Below are 19,166 nucleotides of genomic sequence, written 5' to 3' on the forward strand. Positions count from 1 at the left end.
ACTTTTTCTAAAAAAAAGGTTTAATTTATTTATCCGAGAGAATGAGAGAGAGAGAGAGAGGTACCATGAGCGGGGGGGAGGGCGTGGGGGGAGGGAGTAGAGGGAGAAGCAGACCCCCCACTGAGCAGGGAACCCGATGCAGGACTCAATCCCAGGACCCTGTGATCATGACCTGAGCCGAAGGCAGCCGCTTAACCAACTGAGCCACCCAGGCGCCCATAAGGCCAGCCTTTCCACTTATATGTTGGATACCATCCTCTTTTTTCAGCACACAGACATTATGCCACCTATTGAATATCCTCCTACCTCCTACATCAAAATACATTTCTTTCCTCTACTGGATCATTTCCATCAGTAGGGAATTACGTTGTAATATCTCCTGCCTTTAAAAAAAGATAGCCACTTGAAGTGCTTGGCTGGCTCAGTCGGTGGAACATATGAGTCTTGATCTTGGGGTTCTAAGTTCAAGCTCCATATTGGATGTAGAGATTACTTAAAAATAAAATTAAAAAAAATACGTACTGAATGGAGCACTGGGTGTTATACGCAAACAATGAATCATGGAACACTACATCAAAAACTAATGATGTAATGTATGGTGATTAACATAACATAATAAAATAAAATTTAAAAAAATACCCCCTTTGCCTTACATTTCCTCCTCCCCACTTCTCCATTTCCATTCCCCTTTACAGAAACTCTTTCCATACCACTCTTCCCATTCTCTTTTGAATGCTCCCTAATCAAACTTTCATCATCATCACTACCCTGAAACAGTTTTTGTCATGATCACCAGTGAATTCACATAATTAAATCCGTTGTTTAGTCTTTATTTTTGTTTGATTGGCTTCTATATCATCACTTTCTATTGGTTCCCTCTTAGTCTGCCTTCAGTTTCCGTGACCACTCTTAATACCTTTGGTGGTTCCTTTGCCTTGACCTCTATACTTGGAATCATTTTAGGGCTCATTCTTTGGACTTCTCTTCCTTGTCACCACTTACTCCTTAGGTAAACTTATTCACTGTTGGAACAAAAAAATCCAAGACTGGATGCACAGGACAGGGTAAGAGGAAGGGTTTGACTTTACTTGCATCACTTCTCCCCCAAGGCCGCATAGCTCCATGTCAAGAGAGCCCTTCTCAGAATCATGATTTCTCCCATGTGGAAAAGTGAGACCAGGTGAGAGAGTGCCCAGCTTCCCTAGCTATGTGGGATGTTGCCGAAGAAGCATATTTCCCTCTCTTCAATCCACAGTACTAAGTTGTGAACTACACTACTGAGGGGTAACGAGCAGCTGAAAGAACAGCCACCAGGTCTTGGAATTGTATTAAAAATACACAGATCATATTAATATCACTGACTTCATCAGGAGGTCCACCCACCAGCTGCTGGGGTCACTCTGCCCAGTGATCTCCCCAATTTCCCACAGCACTACCAGTGTCCTATATGACACAGCTACATACATCCCAATAATGTGGCTGGCTTCCAGTGCATACTCTGAATGGTGGCAAGTACAAGCTTTTGTAGGAAGCTAATGAGCATGTACAGAAGGTTGGCCTAAATCTGCAGGCCTTGGAGAAACCACAAACCTGGCATTTAGCACCACTCTTGGGAAAGCAAAAGGGAGGCTGTCAGTACCTCGTCTGGTTTTTTGCAGGATAAAGGGAAGCCATACAAGCTTAAGAATTCTGCCACAAGAGAGAGCCAGAATTGTGGAACAGTCATATTCATAGAGGGTCTCAGATAGCCTCAGAATCCCTAGCAGGGTTGACAGAAGGCATTTCTCTTCTGATGGCAGATAGTAAAGACTGGAGGAGGTGACTTTTACTGTGAATGCAAAGACCATGTTGCCAGACCTCAAGGAACATGGAGAATTAAGGAATCATGCTACTACCAAGTGTCACGGTAATTTTCCAGTAGCCAACCTCAAGGACATGGAGATCTACCACTCATCTGTTAAAGACTTGAAAATAGTTATTCTAAGGAAACTCAATGAGCTGTAGGAAAGCAAAGACTATTCAATTAAATTAGGAAACTAATACATGAACAAAATGAAAAATTTGTAAAAAAAAGAAATAGAAATCTTAAAAAAAATAACAAATCTGAGAGCTGAAGAATACAATGAAAGGAGTGGAAAAAGTAATAAAGAGCTTTAATAGAGTGGATCAAGTGGAAGAAGAAAATCTGTGAAGATAGGACCTTTAAAATTGGTCAGAGGAGAATGAAAAAAAAGTGAAAAAAACCTGTGCCCTATGGAATACTATCAAGAGAAGTAATTTGTGAATTACTTGACTTGAAAAAGTCATTTATTTTATCAGCAAAATAAGCTTATTTGGGAAGAGTAGAGGAGATGCAATTTGGGACAGTTAAACTATGGCAAACCATAGGCACATCTGAAAAGACAAAAGCAAGGTCAGCTTTTATTAGATTTCAGGGTGAAATTGGGGAAGGTTGTTTTGAACAAAAGTTTATCGGAGAAGGACAAGAGTGTAAGGATGTGGCAATTTCTCATTGGCTGCAGGCATTGTTTAGCACATTGTTCCTGGGGTAGGAAGAGAGCTTCCTTCTTCCTGCTGGTTATGTAGGCTGCAGGGAGTGGTACATGTGTGACAGCTCCCCCTTTAGGGCTTCATGACTCTTTTAAATGAGGTTTCCTATACTCATTTTCATACTTTTTGCCTACAAGGGAACCTCGTAAAGCTTTCATTGGATTTCTCAGCAGAAACTTTACATGCCTGGAGAGAGTGAGAATATATTTTTTTAAATGCTGGAAGAAAAAAATTGCTAAGCAAGAATATACTATCTGGCCAAGTAGTCTTGCAAAACTGAAGGAGAGAGAAAATCTTTTATAGACACACAAAAGCTGAGGGAGTGCATCACCACTAGACCTACCTTAGAAGAAATGTTGAAAGAAGTTCAAGCTGAAATTAAAGGATTTTAATTAGTGGCAAGAAAACATATGAAAATATAGTGTATACACTGCATTAATAGAATGAAAGATAACATACTATCTCAGTAGATGCAGAAAAAACATTTGACAGAATTGACAAAGTTTGACATCCTTTCATGATAAAAACTTAATTCCATATAAAAGGAATGCCTCTGATCATAAAAGCTTTTCCTCTAAGATCAGACAAGGGTGCCCACTCTCACCACTCCTATTTAACATAGTCCTGGAAATTTTAGCAAAAGCAATTAGGAAAGAAAAAGAAATAAAGACATCCAAATTAGGAAGGAAGAAATAAGATTGTCTGTTTGCAGATGATGTATTCTTCTATATAGAAAATCCTGAAGAGTCCACCAAAAAAATGTTATAACTAATAAACAGATTCAGTAAAGTTGCAGTATGGAAGTAGTCAAATTATGCAATGAGTGCAGATGTCCATTGACTGATGGTTGGAAAAGAGAAGATGTGGTATATATGTATACAGTGGAATATTACTCAGTTATCAAAAAGAATAAAGTCTTGGCATTTGCAATGACGTGGATGGAGCTAGAGTATATTATGCTAAGTGAAAAAGTCAGAAAGAAGTATCACATAAATTCACTCATGTGGAATTTAAGAAACAAAACAAAATGGGGCAACTGGGTAGCTCAGTTGTTAAGTGTCTGACTCTTGATTTCGGCTCAGGTTATGATCTCAGGGTTGTGAGATCAAGCCCCACATGGAGCTCCGGGCCCAGCACAGAGCCTGCTTAAGATTCTCTCTCTCCCTCTCCCTCTGCCCCTCCCTGCCCCACTCGCATGCATGCACACTCTCTAAATAAATACATACATACATACAGATGAATATAGGGGAAGGGGGAAAAAGAGAGAGTGCTGGGGGGGGCAGGGGATAGGCTAGATGGGTGATGGGTATTAAGGAGGGCACTTGTGATGAACACTGAGTTTTATATGTAAGTGATGAATCACTAAATTCTACTCCTGAAACCAATATTACATTATATGTTAACTAAAATTTAAAAACTTGAAAAAAGAAGTTGCAGTATAAAAATCAATATATAGAATTATGCAGGAATCAGTTAGATTTCTATACAGTGACAACAAAATATCTGAAAAAGAAATAAAACAATCCCTTTTATGATAGTATCAAAAACAAAAGAGTTAAGGAATAAGTTTAACCAAGGTGGTGAAAGATTTGTACTATGAAAACTACAGAACTTTGTTGAAAGAAATTGAAGAAGACACAAATGAAAGATATTTATTCATAAACCCAAAGCCATTTATAGAGTCATTGCAATCCCTATCAAAATTCTAAGGACATTTTTTCTCAGAAATCGAACAAACATTCTTAAAATTGGTGCAGAACTCAAGAGACCCCATATGACCAAAACCATCCTGAGAAAGAAGAACAAAGACAGAGGTGTCACACTTCTGATTTCCAACTATATTACAAATCTGTAGTAATAAAAACAGTATGGTACTGGCATAAATATATTCACATAGACCAATGGAAGAGAATTGAGAGCCCAGAAATAAACCATCATGTATACAGTCAACTAATATTTGGCAAGGGAATCAAAGATAACCAATGGGAAAAGGATAAATCTCTTTAATAAATGGTATTGGGAAAACGGGATAATCACACAGAAGAATGTGATTAGATTCCTATCTTACCACAAAAATTAACACAAAATTTGTTAAAGACTTAAAAGACCTAAAACCATAAAACTTAGAAGAAAACAGGGAGAATGTTCTTTGGCATTGGTCTTGGCAATGATATTTTCGATATGACACCAACGCACAGGCAACAAACGAAAAGTTAAGTGGAACTACATCAAACCAAAAAGTGTAGATGCACATCAAAAGAAACAATAAAATTAAAAGACAGCCTACAGAATGGGAGAAAATATTTTCAAACCATGTATCTGATAGGGGGTTTTTAGCTAAAATATATAAGGAACTTCTACAATTCAGTAGGAAAACACAATATGGTTTAAAAATAGAAAAAATGAATACTCTTTCCAAACATGACATACAAATGGCCAAAAGTTACATAAAGAGAATGCTCAGCATCACTAATAATCGGGGAAATGCAAAGCAAAACCACAGCGAGATATGACCTCACATCTGTTAGAATGGCTATCATCAAAAAGGGCAAGAGATAACAAATGTTGGCAAGGATGTGGAGAAAAGGGAGTCCTTGAGCACTGTTGGTGGGGATTTAAATTGCTGCAGCCACTATGGAAACAGTATGAGTGTTCTTCAAAAAAAATTAAAAATAGAGCTACCTTATGATCCACCAATCCCACTTATGGGTATATTTCCAAAGGAAATGAAATCAAAATCTTGAGGAGACATTTGCACCCCCATGTTCATTACAGCATTATTCACAATAGTCAAGATATGGAAACAACCTAAGTGTACAGCAATGGATGACTGAATAAAGAAGATGTGTACCTATACATATATATGTGTGTGTGTGTATACATGCATATGTACATACAATGGAGCATTATTCAGACCTGAGAAAGAAGGAAATCATGCAATTTGCATAAATTTGGATGGACTTTGAGGGCATTATGCTAAGTGATATAAGTCAGAGAAAAAAATATTGTATGATCCTACTTATATGTGGAAACTACAAAAGCTGAACTCTAGAACAGGGTAGTGGGGGTGGTTGACAGGGCTGGGGGTGGGGTAAATGGAAGGATTTCAGTCAAATGTTACAAACTTCCAGGTATACACAGAATAAGTTCTTGGAATCTAATATACAACATGGTGACTATAGTTAGCAATGCTGTATTATATCTTGAAGGTTGCTGAGAGAGTAGATCTTAAGTGTTCTCATCACAAAAAGAAAAAATGGTAATCATGTGAGGTAATGGAGGTATTAACTAATCCTATTGTGGTAATCATTTCATAATATATATGTGTACCAAATCCTCACATTGCGCACCTTAAACTTATACAATGTTAATGTCAATTATACCTAAATAAAGCTGGGGGGGAGTGGAATGAGGAAGGGCAGTGCTGAATGTTAGATTTAAAAAATTCTAGAATGGGTGGGGCGCCTGGGTGGCTCAATCGTTAAGCGTCTGCCTTCAGCTCAGGTCATGGTCCCAAGGTCCTGGGATCAAGTCCCACATTGAGCTCTGAGCTCCCTGCTCAGTGGGAAGCCTGCTTCTCCCTCTCCCACTCCCCCTGCTTGTGTTCTCTCTCTTGCTGTGTCTCTCTCTGTCAAATAAATAAATAAAATCTTTTTTTTTTTAAAGATTTTATTTATTTATTTGAGACAGAGAGAATGAGAGAGACAGAGAGCACATGAGAGGGGGGAGGGTCAGAGGGAGAAGCAGGCTCCCTGCCGAGCAGGGAGCCCAATGCGGGACTCGATCCAGGGACTCCAGGATCATGACCTGAGCCGAAGGCAGTCGCTTAACCAACTGAACCACCCAGGCGCCCCAATAAATAAAATCTTTAAAAAAATTTCTAGAACGGGAAACATGAAGAACTTTTTGTTTTATATCTGAGGTGTGGCTCTGTAATCTGAAACTCTATAATCTGAAACTGTGGGTAGAATGGGCAATTTAAGGCTAGAATGCTGGCATCACTAATATGATAAAGGTAAGGGGAAAATTGTCCAAATCTTTTTATAGAAATCCTTCTAAAATATGAAACATCAAAAATTCCTATCTCTGTCTGGTCAGGCATAGAGCTGTGGAATGTTAAGTCTGGAAAAGACCTTGGAAATCATCTGGTCCCATTGTTAGATTAGTTATAGAGCAGAGATAAAGAAAAATGAGGTGATGTCTCCAGGTTCACTTAACTTGCTAATGATTGAGTCCAGGTCTCCTGATTCCAAAGCTGATGTTCTTTCCAATACATTTGTACTGTCACCTCAGAATGACTTCCCACCTGCTTTTCCTTTTAAAAAAAATCACTCCTGATCCCTTCCTTCTGGTGTAGTTTAATAGCATGCAGTTTATATATATATTTATATATATATTTTTTTTTACTACAAGTCTTTGGCTAAGTTCTGTTAGTCATTCTAATATTATTGTCACTTTGCCAACTGCCTGAAAAGATTATAGTAGAACATCTGAGTAGAAATCGAGCAACCTGTTTTCTTACACTGATTATAGGCTCATTGATTATGCAAATAGCCTTTATACTTAAATTAGCTTAACTGATAGACATATTGTTCTAGCTATGTCACAGTGAAGCATTTATTTACATTTCAGTAGCTCAGGCACTACATTTACCAAGGAGAGTGAAGAACTAAATTTCTTTTAATTGTATCAGGCTTAAGATGGTTGTAAAGAATAAGGAAAATTAATATGGTCTGCACATATTTAATATCTGCTAAAGTACATAAAAATTTCATTACACTAAAACTGTGTGTTATATATTAAGACTGTACAATTAAAACTCCGTTCCTTAAAAGATAGAACTCTACTTAATTTCCGAGAAAAGAACTAACATCATTGGATTAGAGTTCCTTTTTAAGGTAAAAGAGAAGCAATATATAATCTTTCTAGTACCAAACTGAGATTTTTCCCTCAGTGTGGTACAACAGGGTGCTTTGTAACAAGGGATTGACATGCACAATTTCCTTGTAGATATTTAAAGTTTTGCTATTTTTCTGGTTAATAAGTAATACATCTTTTGTAAAAAGTACTTCAGAAACATATGAGGCTTTAAAAGCACAAATCTCCTCCTATTACCACACTTACTGTTTTGCAACCTGCTTATTAAGCTTAAAATTATATACCAAACCACTTTCACTTCAGTACAAATGTATTGGTGCCACATAGTATCCCATTGTGTGCGTCTCACAGTTTGTTTAACTTATTCTCCACAGAAGCACATTTGGATCTGTTTCTAATATGTGGCTGTCTTCAAACTGAATTGAATAGTGTTCATTCCACTTTGTATTTCTGTGGTGTTTGTTGTGATCTTTCCTCTCTCTTTCCTAATTTTCTTTATTTGGGTCCTTTCTCTTTTTGATAAGTCTGGCTGGGGGGTTATCAGTTTTATTAATTCTTTCAAAGAACCAGCTCCTAGTTTCACTGATCTGTTCTAGTGTTGTTGTTGTTTTTCTATATCATTGATTTCTGCTCTAATCTTTATTATTTCCCTACTTCTGCTGGCTTTAGCCTTCGTTTGCTGTTCTCTTTCTAGCTCCTTTAGGTGTAAGGTTAGGTTGTGTCCTTTAGATTTTTCTTGCTTCTCGAGGTAGGCATGTATTGCTAATACTTCCCTCTTAGGACTGCTTTTGATGCATCCCAGAGGTTTTGGACTCTTTTGTTTTCATTTTCATTAGTTTCCATATATTTTTTATTTCTTCTTTAATATCCTGGTTAACCCATTCATTCTTTAGTAGGATGTTCTTTAACCTCCATGTATTTGTGGTCTTTTCAAACTTTTTCTCATGGTTGACTTCAAGTTTCATATCGTTGTGGTCTGAAAAGATGCATAGTATGATCTCAGTCTTTTTGTACTGATTGAGGCCTGATTTATGACCCAGTATATGACCTATTCTGGAGAATGTCCCATGTGCACTTGAAAAGAATGTGTATTCTGCTTTAGGATGAAATGTTCTAAATATATTTGTAAAGTCCATCTGGTCCAGAATGACCTTCAAAGCCATTGTTTCCTTGTTGATTTTCTGTTTAGATGATCTGTCCATTGCTACAAGTAGGGTGTTAAAGTCCCCTATTATTATTGTTTTATTATCAGTGAATTTATTTATATTTGTTATTAATTGTTTTATATATTTGGGTGCTCCCACGTTGGGGGCATATATATTTACAATTATTCCTGCCACTTTGTATACTGTGTTTTGTATGATACATTCTTTAAAGTGAAAGAGTAAAACAAATTGTAAAAATTAACTGGAAGAGTAGACTCAGATTTATGAACATTAGAAACTGTGCCAATAAATTTACATATCCAACTGAAACATATTATGAAAAAAATATTTTCTCTATGCTTTATTCACAGAAAAGCATAGCCATACACAACAGCTAAATTATAGTCATGGGGGAAGATGTTCATTTTATTACATATGCCAAATAAATGGCTATATCTTATTTTAACACGTGAAATTAAGTGTAACCAATAGCCATGAATTATTTCCTCATTCATATAAGCTTTTTTACTTCTTGTTTCATCTTTTCTATCTAAGCTTTCTGTTATTTACAGACTGTTCAGTAATAATATAATGATAATGTTTTGTGACTTTCAATATTCATGCTTTGCTTGTTCATTTGTTTTATGGAAGGTCTATGCCAGGAAGGAAGCCTTAAAGGGAGGTTTGGATAAAACTGTAAGTCTTCAGAAAGATCTGTCAGAGATGCATGAATGGATGACACAAGCTGAAGAAGAATACCTAGAGAGAGATTTCGAATATAAAACCCCTGATGAATTACAGACAGCAGTTGAAGAGATGAAGGTAAAATAAACCAAATAAAATGAAGCAAAGAAAGAAAAAAACAGAGAAAGCTGCTACTTTGCTTGACATTGTGATTCTACACTATCTATTCTTTCCTTGGTTTAATGGTGGAGGTTGATTTTTAATGAATTCAGCTTCAAGTTTGGTATACATTATGGATTCTGAAACTTTTTATTTATTTATTTTAAAGCATTGTGGTCAAAATCTAAATATTGACAGTCACCGTTAGCAACATTTTCCCCATGACATTATATTGTATTAAGTGATTGGAATCGGCTACTCACATTAGCTGTTTCTAGTGATGAAAATTCAAAAGGAAAATATGCCAAGTGTTACTGCAATGACAGTTGAAAATGTAGCTAACAGGCTGTGTTCATTTGGTGTTTTAAAGGGGTTTCTGAGAATTTGGATACTAACTACTTTAATTGATGGCCTTTAATGTGAATAAAAAGGACTGGGTTACATGGACTTCTCAAACAGTAGGATAAAAACTAATAGTGATTTAGGACCAAGGAAACTAGTACGTAGCAGGGACTGGGAGGTGAGGCCTGAAGTAAAGTCTCTGCAGTGGCATTTCAGTATGGCCTTGGACAACTGGACAGTCAATGTAATCTCTGATTTGTAATGTCTACACCATGTCATTCTCTAACTTGAATGTATGAACTGAGAATTGAAACTTACATGTAAGTAAATTGCCTGGCTCAGAGTGGGCATTCAAAGACCCTGTGGTAAGACCAAGAGTATTGAATATATTTCATTCCATCCCCTTCCATTCTATGCCATCCCATCCCAGGCTATTCCAAGTGGATCACGTGGCTTTAGTCACCTATAGAAAGTAAAATTAAAACGTATAAGGAAGACTTCATTTAAACAGTAATAGTTTTCAGGGTATTAAAACCTGCATAATTATTCTAATCTAATAATACCATATATCATTCATTCATTTAAGCAACAAACATTAATTGTATAGTTACTTATGTGCTACATACCCTTTTAGACACTGAATACAAGACATAAGAATGACCTGACTTCTTGGAACTTACATTCTGGTGGGGGGAGACCTGACTTCTTGGAACTTATATTCTGGTGGGGGGAGAGCAGGCAGTGAATGGAGAAATAAACAACTCTTTTGAGATCATGGTAGTTTGCCTAACAAGTAAACCACAAATGTGAAATAAAAAATAATTAGGGTTTAGGTGGGAGTTGGGGGTGGTAAAATGCTATATTAGAAAGGGTTGACATGTAAGTAATTCGTGAGGCGTTATAATCGGAAATAGGAATCCTAAGAAAAAGTCAGCCTTTAAAAAAAAAAAAAAAAAACTATTGGAAACACATTCTACTTGGAGGTAAGCACTCCTGCAAAGACCCTAAGGCTAACTGGGAAGAGAAAGAGGCCTGCCAGGCTGCACAGAGTGAAACAGGATAAATCACCTGAGATGATTTTGAGGAGGTGGGTAGGTACCTGCTAACAAGGATTTTGTAGGATTGGGGAAGTTCATGAGAAGTGAAATGGGAAAGCCATTGGCAGTTTCAAACAAGAGACTCTAATGATTTTAAATTTGAATGTGGGGAGGTCACTCTTAGGAAAATTATATCACCGTAGATGGTGAGAGCTACAAGATACTTTGGAAGCAAAATAGACCACGCTTCTCTTTGCTGATCTGAAAACTGAAATCCCCAGATAGGTGAATAATTTACTCATAGTCACAGGCTTTATCTGTGGTAGAACCAAGAATGTTGAATATTTGTCATGCCATCCCATCCCACACCATCCCATCCCAAGCTATTCCAAACTATTTTTTCTTTTGTTTTCTTTTCTTTTAGAGTCATGTGCCGTCCCTATTGCCTTTACCCTCACATCCCATTCTCCTGGTGGCTGTTTTCCTCACTTCCTCTAATACTTGGTAGCCACTGCCTCGGATACCTAAGTAGATAATCAGCAGTGAGCTTGTGTTCAGCTGCTGTATTTCTCCCAGTTCCTGTGTTTGGCTCTGGCCCTCTTCTGGCCCTCTTCCGGCCCTCTTCCCTCTCTCCTTGAACACTTTGCCTATCTGGCTAACCACCCAAGCAGATCCTTTTCTCTTTTCCAGTGCTAGAGAGCAGACTGTCTCAAATTTTGAAATTTTGCACACAGTTCTTGAAATGAGTAATCCAACCAATTAGTCCACATTGACTTACTTGTTTAAATAATTGATCTAGCTACACAGTTGCTCCAGGTTGGGGGTAATACTGAAAAGAGGAAAAGCTCAGGCAGCCTCTGACAACAGCCAGGGGAGTTGGCAAGAAGATCCAATTTTTGTTTTTGTTTGTTTGTTTGTTTGTTTGTTTTGCCTGCCAGTCAAGGTAATCTCTTTAGGTTTGTTTCACTACCTAGAGGGTAGTGATGGTACCTTGTCCAGGCTTCCACCTGTGCTCATGTTGAGAGCAAATTTATCTTTATTGTCAAAAGAAACTGGCAGACCTACTCAGACATATTCCCTAATTTACTCAGAGAAAAAGTAGAGACATCCTTCTTTTTATTTATTTTTATCTCCTGTGTTTTATTTGAAAATGATTATGCTACTTTCATGACTTCTTTTTCCCCTGTAAGCAAAGCTTTACAATTAACATAAAAGAGTTTCTGGGAGTGTTTGATAAGCATTATCTGATTTGAAAATTCTTTTGGAGTTCTACAATGAATAAATGGTGAAACTTCATATTAAACTCCTTAAAAATCTCTGAGATTTCAGTTTTAACTATTTTCTTCTTTATTTTATTTTAAATTTACATTATTCCAACTCTAGTCCTCATACTTACCGGAATTACATAAATGTATTTACTGTTCTCATTGTGTGACAGACTAGAATGTGATTCTTACAACTGAGTGAGCATCCCAATCACCTAGAGGACTTGTTAAAACACAGACATCTAGGCTCCACCCCAGCATTTCTAATTCACTGCATCTGGGGTGGTACCTGAGAATTTTTACTTCTAACAGATTTCCAGGTGATGCCAGGAAACAAGTTCCACAGTGGGTCCAAGAAACCACACTTTGAGAACCACTGGTTTGAGATATTGACAATGAAAGGTGTCTCAGCATATAATGGTTAGATTCATGGAAATAAAGGGGGGGGAAGACATCACTTCTAATGAAGATTACATCCAAATTACACCAATCATTTAATTTTCTACCTTTTCTTTCAGTGGAGAAATTTCATCTGTTTCTCCTCTGAATGTTTCCCAGCTTCTAAGCTTGTTTTTTTTTTTAAAAAAAGAATTTATGAAAGCTAAAAAATGGAAGAAAGAAGTGTTCTTTATCCTGCATTTTTTGATGGTTGTATAGGTTGTTTGTAACTTGTATAAAGTTAATTTCATTCATTGGATCCCATACAGCACGCTTCTTCATTTCACGGAGGATTTGAGATGGGCTTAACAGAAACTATGAGAAAGAAAGGATGTAGTTTCCAGGACGACTTTCTTAAACACTTTGAAACTCAGTTTTCTGGATATCGAATATAGATAGAGATGACAAAACACATCTCACAAGGTTTCGTTAAAGATGCAACGAAGTAGCACGTACAGCACGTCTGACATAGCACACAGCAGCACAGAGTGATTAATGGTTGTCAGAATTGTTTGTAAGCTAAAATTACTATAGTCAAAATATGGTTTGTGTAGAAACAAGCCTCATGCTCACTAATGCCAAAAACAGAATTAAGAATTTGGGGCTAAAATTTTTAATCAATTACATCAAAATCCATGAAGGTAATCACTTAATATTCAAAACATCTTGGCATTTGCCATCATATTATATACTTTTGAGGCATCATGAGAATAAGTCCAAAGGCATAGAGCAGTTGTGTTGAAAAATATAAAGGCATTTTATACCTGACCTTGTCCATTTCTTGCCCATCTCCCCTTATGCTCACCACTACACTGCATGTAGGCCCAACTTCCCCCTGCCAGAACCTGCATTTCTTGATGTAAGGACTTTCTGTGGTTCTTGCAACCCATTTTTCCCACCTACGTGTCAAGCTTCACTACTATGAAATTAACATCCCCCCAATAGCCTTCAACCAATGATGGGAGATGATGTATAAGTACCCCAATTCTTCACCCTTGAGTGTGATAACCCTGAGGCATGTGTTTCCCAGAGCTTCCCAGTAAGATTAAACTAGTAACCAACACTGGTTGCTGAGCTGAATAAGTGTACCCTTATAATCTCTCTTCCCTTTCCTGTCTCCATTCCCCATTCCTACACCAGTATTTGCTTTACATGACACATAAACTACTTATGCTTGAAAGCTCATCTCAGGGTTGGCCTTTGGAGTAACTCAAATGAAAGATATATTGTGAATGTGTGTGTGTGTGAGAGAGAGAGAGAGAGAAACAGAGACAGAGACAGAAAGATACGCATGTACACATCGAAAATTGAGGATTATACATACCCTGCCTAACGGCCTCCAGCAAGATTCATAGAGTTGGACAAATTGAGTTTAGTACTTCTGGCAGTGAGTACTTTGGGGAACTGTGGGTTGTATGAGTTAGAGCATATTAGAAAGAACCTGTTGTAGGATCTGGGTTTGTGTTAGATGATTTGAGGGAGAGTTGAAGAGCTTTGCTTTGGGTTGCATGTTGCCAGTAAGTGGGAATAACTCTGTGATCGGGTATCTTAATAAATCTGTCCTAGAATGAAGGAGGACTAGAGTGATGCTGAAGGTATAATTGATAAAGAAGCAGCACAGATTCATATTAATGGGGACAGGGAAGTGTTAGATATTTTGTGGTTTGGGCAGTTTATGCTTTGTATATATTCTAACATAATTATGGAATGTAGTGGTATTGTTGAATGATCCACAATGGTAACAAAGTAGCCTTGTCTGATGTTGATATTCTGTGAAATACTTTATATTCCATGGGAGAAGACCAAAGGCATAGCTGAGGACCAGGTGAGCCTCCCTCCTTTCAGGGGCTGCTCTTCTCCTCTTCCTCTTATATGTGTTCAGTTACTGTATAGAACTTTCTTTTCTCAAAATATGGTTCTGGATGTAGCATTAAGAAGACTTTTCTATATTAATTATCTTTTGATTTAAATAATGATATTTTTATTGATTTCAATATTATTCATCTGAGTAATTTAGAAATGATTTCAATTCTAGAATATGGGATATTTTTGTTAGTATTGAAATACGTGTTTCTTGCTTGTCTCATATGTGTGTGTGTGTGCGCGTGTATGTGTGTATATACGCGCACACACACACACATATATGAAAGAGGGCGAGAGAGCACACCGCAAATACATACCCACGTGATGACTACTTTGCACTGCATTTGGATGAAAGAGCTATTACATTCTGATGATAATTTTTTCCTTCCAACTTCAAATTTTAACTAAACCTAAATTTATGGAAGTTATTGTAGTCACTAACAGATTTATTTTTATTAATCTTTTCACAGGGATCTTGTGGGAGAAGAAAACATATGATACAGAGGAATGCATTTTGGAAGTAAATCCATTGTCTTGCTATCAAGTAAGAGAGCATTCTTTGTTTTTCAGAGAGCTAAAGAAGAGGCCCAGCAGAAAGAAGCCAAAGTGAAACTCCTTACTGAGTCCGTCAATAGTGTCATAGCTCAGGCTCCCCCTGCAGCACAAGAGGCCTTTAAAAAGGAACTTGACACTCTAACCACCAACTATCAGTGGCTCTGCACCAGGCTCAATGGCAAATGCAAGACCTTGGAAGTCAGTTGCTTTTCTTGATCTTTATTACTTATGTGTCAGCTTATGATCCTACATGAAACACAGTGATTAAGAACAGGAATGCTGGTGTTAAGACTACTCAGGCTCAGATTCCTCGCAAAGGCACTTAGAAGTTTGTGACCTTGGGCCAGTTGCTTACGTTGTATAAACGTTTCCTATCTGTGAAATGGGCAAAAATACCTATTCCATAGGGTGCTGAGAAAATTAAATGAGCTATTCTATTTAAAGTACTTAGCCTAATGCCCAATAAATGTGAGCAATTATAGTTCTAATTCTTCTTATTATTACCATTATTATTATTAGGTCACAAAAATCTTATAAATAAGTTTCCTCAAGACTTATAGAAACTGGTCTTTATTCTTTTATATTTGAATGTGCATAGAATCATAAGTATCTTAGCAGAAAGGTATTTTGTGGAGAAGTATATTTTATTGTAAATGTCTTTAAGAATCGTTCTGCCCTATAGGGTGCTTCACAAGACATGTTGTCTAGCTCTTTTGGGGGGACATTTTGTATTATATTTATGCATCATCTGAAGTCCTGCATTATCTTTTCCACATGCTTTACTCCTTAGATTATCTGAAAATTGTTAATAAAGAATCCATGTGAAAATACTATTTACTAACAGTAAGGATTGTGTTGAGGAGCACAAAACTTTACCTAGCACCAAAAGCCAATGCTGCCAGAGACTGCCGCTAGCTGGGCTGTAAATTAAGCCCCCTTCCCCCACATGAACTGAGTCATCTTAGTGAATATAGTTGATAAAGAAGTCATATATATTCCAAACCATTGGAGATGGACTAAAAAGGGACTGTATGACTTTATAACTTCAGTACAAATAGAAGAGGTTAGAAGTGTAATTATAGATGAGAAATAAAGGAAATCGGAGGGGGAGACGAACCATGAGAGACTATGGACTCTGAGAAATAAACTGAGGGTTCTAGAGGGGAGGGGGTGGGGGGATGGGTTAGCCCGGTGATGGGTATTAAGGAGGGCATGTACTGCATGGAGCACTGGGTGTTATATGCAAACAATGAATCATGGATCACCACATCAAAAACTAATGAGGTATTGTATGGTGATTCCAGGAGATTCTATTAGCCACATAGAGAATTCCAAGGATTCCAGGAGATTCAATTAGCCACATAGAATTCATAGAAAAGAGTATCGTATATTTTATTATTATTTGTAAATTGTGTGATGTAAAATAGCCTCTATATCAGTAAAAATTTAGATAAATGTGTGTGTATGTACCTAAAAAAAAAAAAAAGAAGTAGAGGGATAGCTCAATAGTTTTGAAAAATTTATTAATATGAAAATAAAAGATCCCGTTAGAAAACATATCCCAAAATAGATTTCTGATGGATTGGCCTATCTTTTACATGAACAACATGAGTAATAGGAAGCAAAGAATAATAGTGATGTAAAGAAATTAAGAACATAAGAAAATATTTAAGAGTTTCATTTTAAAATATTGTCAGAAAGCAATTTCTTAGATACAAAAAATCCCTCCCTCATGTAACATGATAGTGAATTAGTTCTGACTTTCCTGGGACCCATAGTGTTATCTCTTCCCTTCCTTTCCCGTTCTTTGTTTTATTTTCTGTAGCTCTCAGCACTAATACAACAGATTTTGTTCTCTCTTTCTCTCTCATTTGAGTGTTTCCCTTTAATATTTTCTATATATCTATCTCTTTCTATTGGATTCTGTGTATTTTTCTGAAATCTGTCTTCTAGTTCTCAAATTATCTCTTCAAATGACTATTGGTGTATAAATATACCCATCTCTATATACACATCTACCCATATACACGTGTGGATATAATTTTGTATTCTTTCAAAGACCTTATTTTCCATTTCTTAAGATTTTACTTATTTAGAAAATTTGTCTCTTCTTTTATGCAATCTTCTGCTTTTGCATAATTGATTCTATTTCTTCCTTTTGTTAAACAACTTAATCCTATGCAGTCTGTTTGGTTGAGAAGTCTCAGTGAGTAATGAGTATGGAAGAGTTTTGGTTTTCCAATAACTGTAACCACCCATGTCAAACCTCATTTTCTGCCTAGTAGTTGGCTTCCTAATCACTATTGCTGTCTGATCCCATGATTTTTCATTCACTTTTAGTTATTAAAATTTAGTCTTATTTAAATTTTGATCTCATAGTTTGTTAACATCTTCCATTAGTTTAGATTAATCTGTGGCTTCAACAATTTATACAAAGGTGGAAGTGAGAAAAAAATGATTTTGGCGTCCTCTCCTCCCACTCAATTTCTGGATAGTGATTGTATAGTGTTGGTTTAAGGGAGGATAATGAGGGGGAAAATACATTCTTTATATCAATGTCCTTTCTTTGCTGATCACAGTTGCTATACCCTTTTATAACACCCATAGACATCTATGATGATGAGTATGTTATCACCAGATTCTATAGGTTATCACCACTGATCTGGCTTTTTCTCCCTAGACTTGGTGTGATCTGTTGGGGATCCGTATTCATATAGACTGTGAACCCCCAAAGAAGATCTCCTATTCATTCATGGTGCCTTGGGGTATTCAACAAAATTTCAGGCTGACTCTTGCCAGTAGCCTTAAACCACATTCTCTTGAAAGTTACATCTTTTAAACCCATGGTTCCATGATGTGCTGGATTCTTATTTCTCCACCACATTTCAGCTTAGCCAGCAAGCTCTGGCAGATCCCATCTCCCGTAATTCCATGATGCCTCTTTGGCCATACCAGCAGCTCAGTGGGGAATGCATGCCAACCATCTCTTTCTGAATGTACCTGCCCATTCGATGAGTGGTATTATTTTAGATCCTTCCAGGAAAAGGGACCAGATGGGTTTCCCCTAAACACCACAGTAAAAAGTTGAGAAAAAGAATTTCCTCAAGGGCACCTGGCTGGTTCAGTTGGTAGAGCACATGACTCTTGATCTCAGGGTTGTAAGTTCAAGTCTCACGTTGGGTGTAGAGATTGCTTTAAAAGATAAAATCTTAAAAAAATTTGCCTCACGGGGCGCCTGGATGGCTCAGTTGGTTAAGCGACTGCCTTCGGCTCAGGTCATGATCCTGGAGTCCCAGGATCGAGTCCCGCATCGGGCTCCCTGCTCGGCAGGGAGTCTGCTTCTCTCTCTGACCCTCCCCCCTCTCATGCTCTCTCTCTCTCATTCTCTCTCTCAAATAAATAAATAAAATCTTTAAAAAAAAAAAATTTGTCTCACTTTCTAGTTCTCCTTTCCTCATATACCCCCTTTGCCGTCCCCATCACACCCCTCTATTTAGGCCACAGCTTGTGAAAACATGTTGCAGAAGTTTTTTTAACACAGAATATAGGGAACCTTTTATTTAAGTGTGAACTCTAGTTGCCAATCTCAAGAAAAAGAGATCTTACTGGCAACTTTTAACAGCAGGCTAAAGTTATTTATTATAAAAGTCCTTACAATTGTGTTATCTTTAGATTATAAGTTGTGGATTCTACGTTCATTACCACTACTGACTGCCTCAAATGGCGGTAAATTTTCTCACGTGGTTTGTAATATTTTGTTTTTGAGCTCAATTGTAGTACGAATTGTTTTTACTGGAAATCCTTTCTGCTCTGGGCTGTCAGAGCGTCCTTATAAGTTGTGTTGTGTTGTGTTTTTTTTTTGTTTTTTTTTTTTTTTTAATGTTCCTACCAGAGTCCTAGAAATGTCACGTTCTACTCTCATGTGTGATATAAACTTAGGTTTCAGTTTCTGGTGGGTGAATCCTTATTTTCCAACTAAAATCCAAAGGATTCTCAGCTTCCTTGCCAATTCCTTTTACTCCAGTGGACGGGGATTTTATAGTTCTGGTTTCCAGGACAGATGGCACCTAAATTTACGCTCTTCCATCTCCCTGGACTGCATGAGACCAGTGCCCCTTTTTTCATCCCAAGTTAGTGTTGAATACCCTAGCTGGTATGTCACATACCCTGTTCTGATATGCCAGTGTTTTGTTTAGCTTGGCCTCCCAACCTCTGCATGCACTTAACTTCCCTCTTTGTTTCTGCTCTGG

The 19,166-nt window shown here is 37.2% G+C and overlaps 1 protein-coding gene across 1 annotated transcript in view; it reads left to right on the top strand.

The window, feature by feature from the left end:
- The window catches only part of DMD (dystrophin), a 1,845,074-nt gene that overhangs the window by 612,322 nt on the left and 1,213,586 nt on the right, over window positions 1–19,166 (top strand). The window contains exons 24-25 of the mRNA XM_081807964.1: window positions 9,225–9,395; window positions 14,932–15,114. Coding sequence (XP_081664090.1) covers window positions 9,225–9,395; window positions 14,932–15,114 — 354 coding nt within the window. The remainder of the gene's footprint in view (window positions 1–9,224; window positions 9,396–14,931; window positions 15,115–19,166) is intronic.

The sequence above is a fragment of the Leptonychotes weddellii genome, chromosome X (assembly GCF_054177405.1).
Source record: "Leptonychotes weddellii isolate Sample4059 chromosome X, ASM5417740v2, whole genome shotgun sequence".
Classification (NCBI taxonomy): domain Eukaryota; kingdom Metazoa; phylum Chordata; class Mammalia; order Carnivora; family Phocidae; genus Leptonychotes; species Leptonychotes weddellii.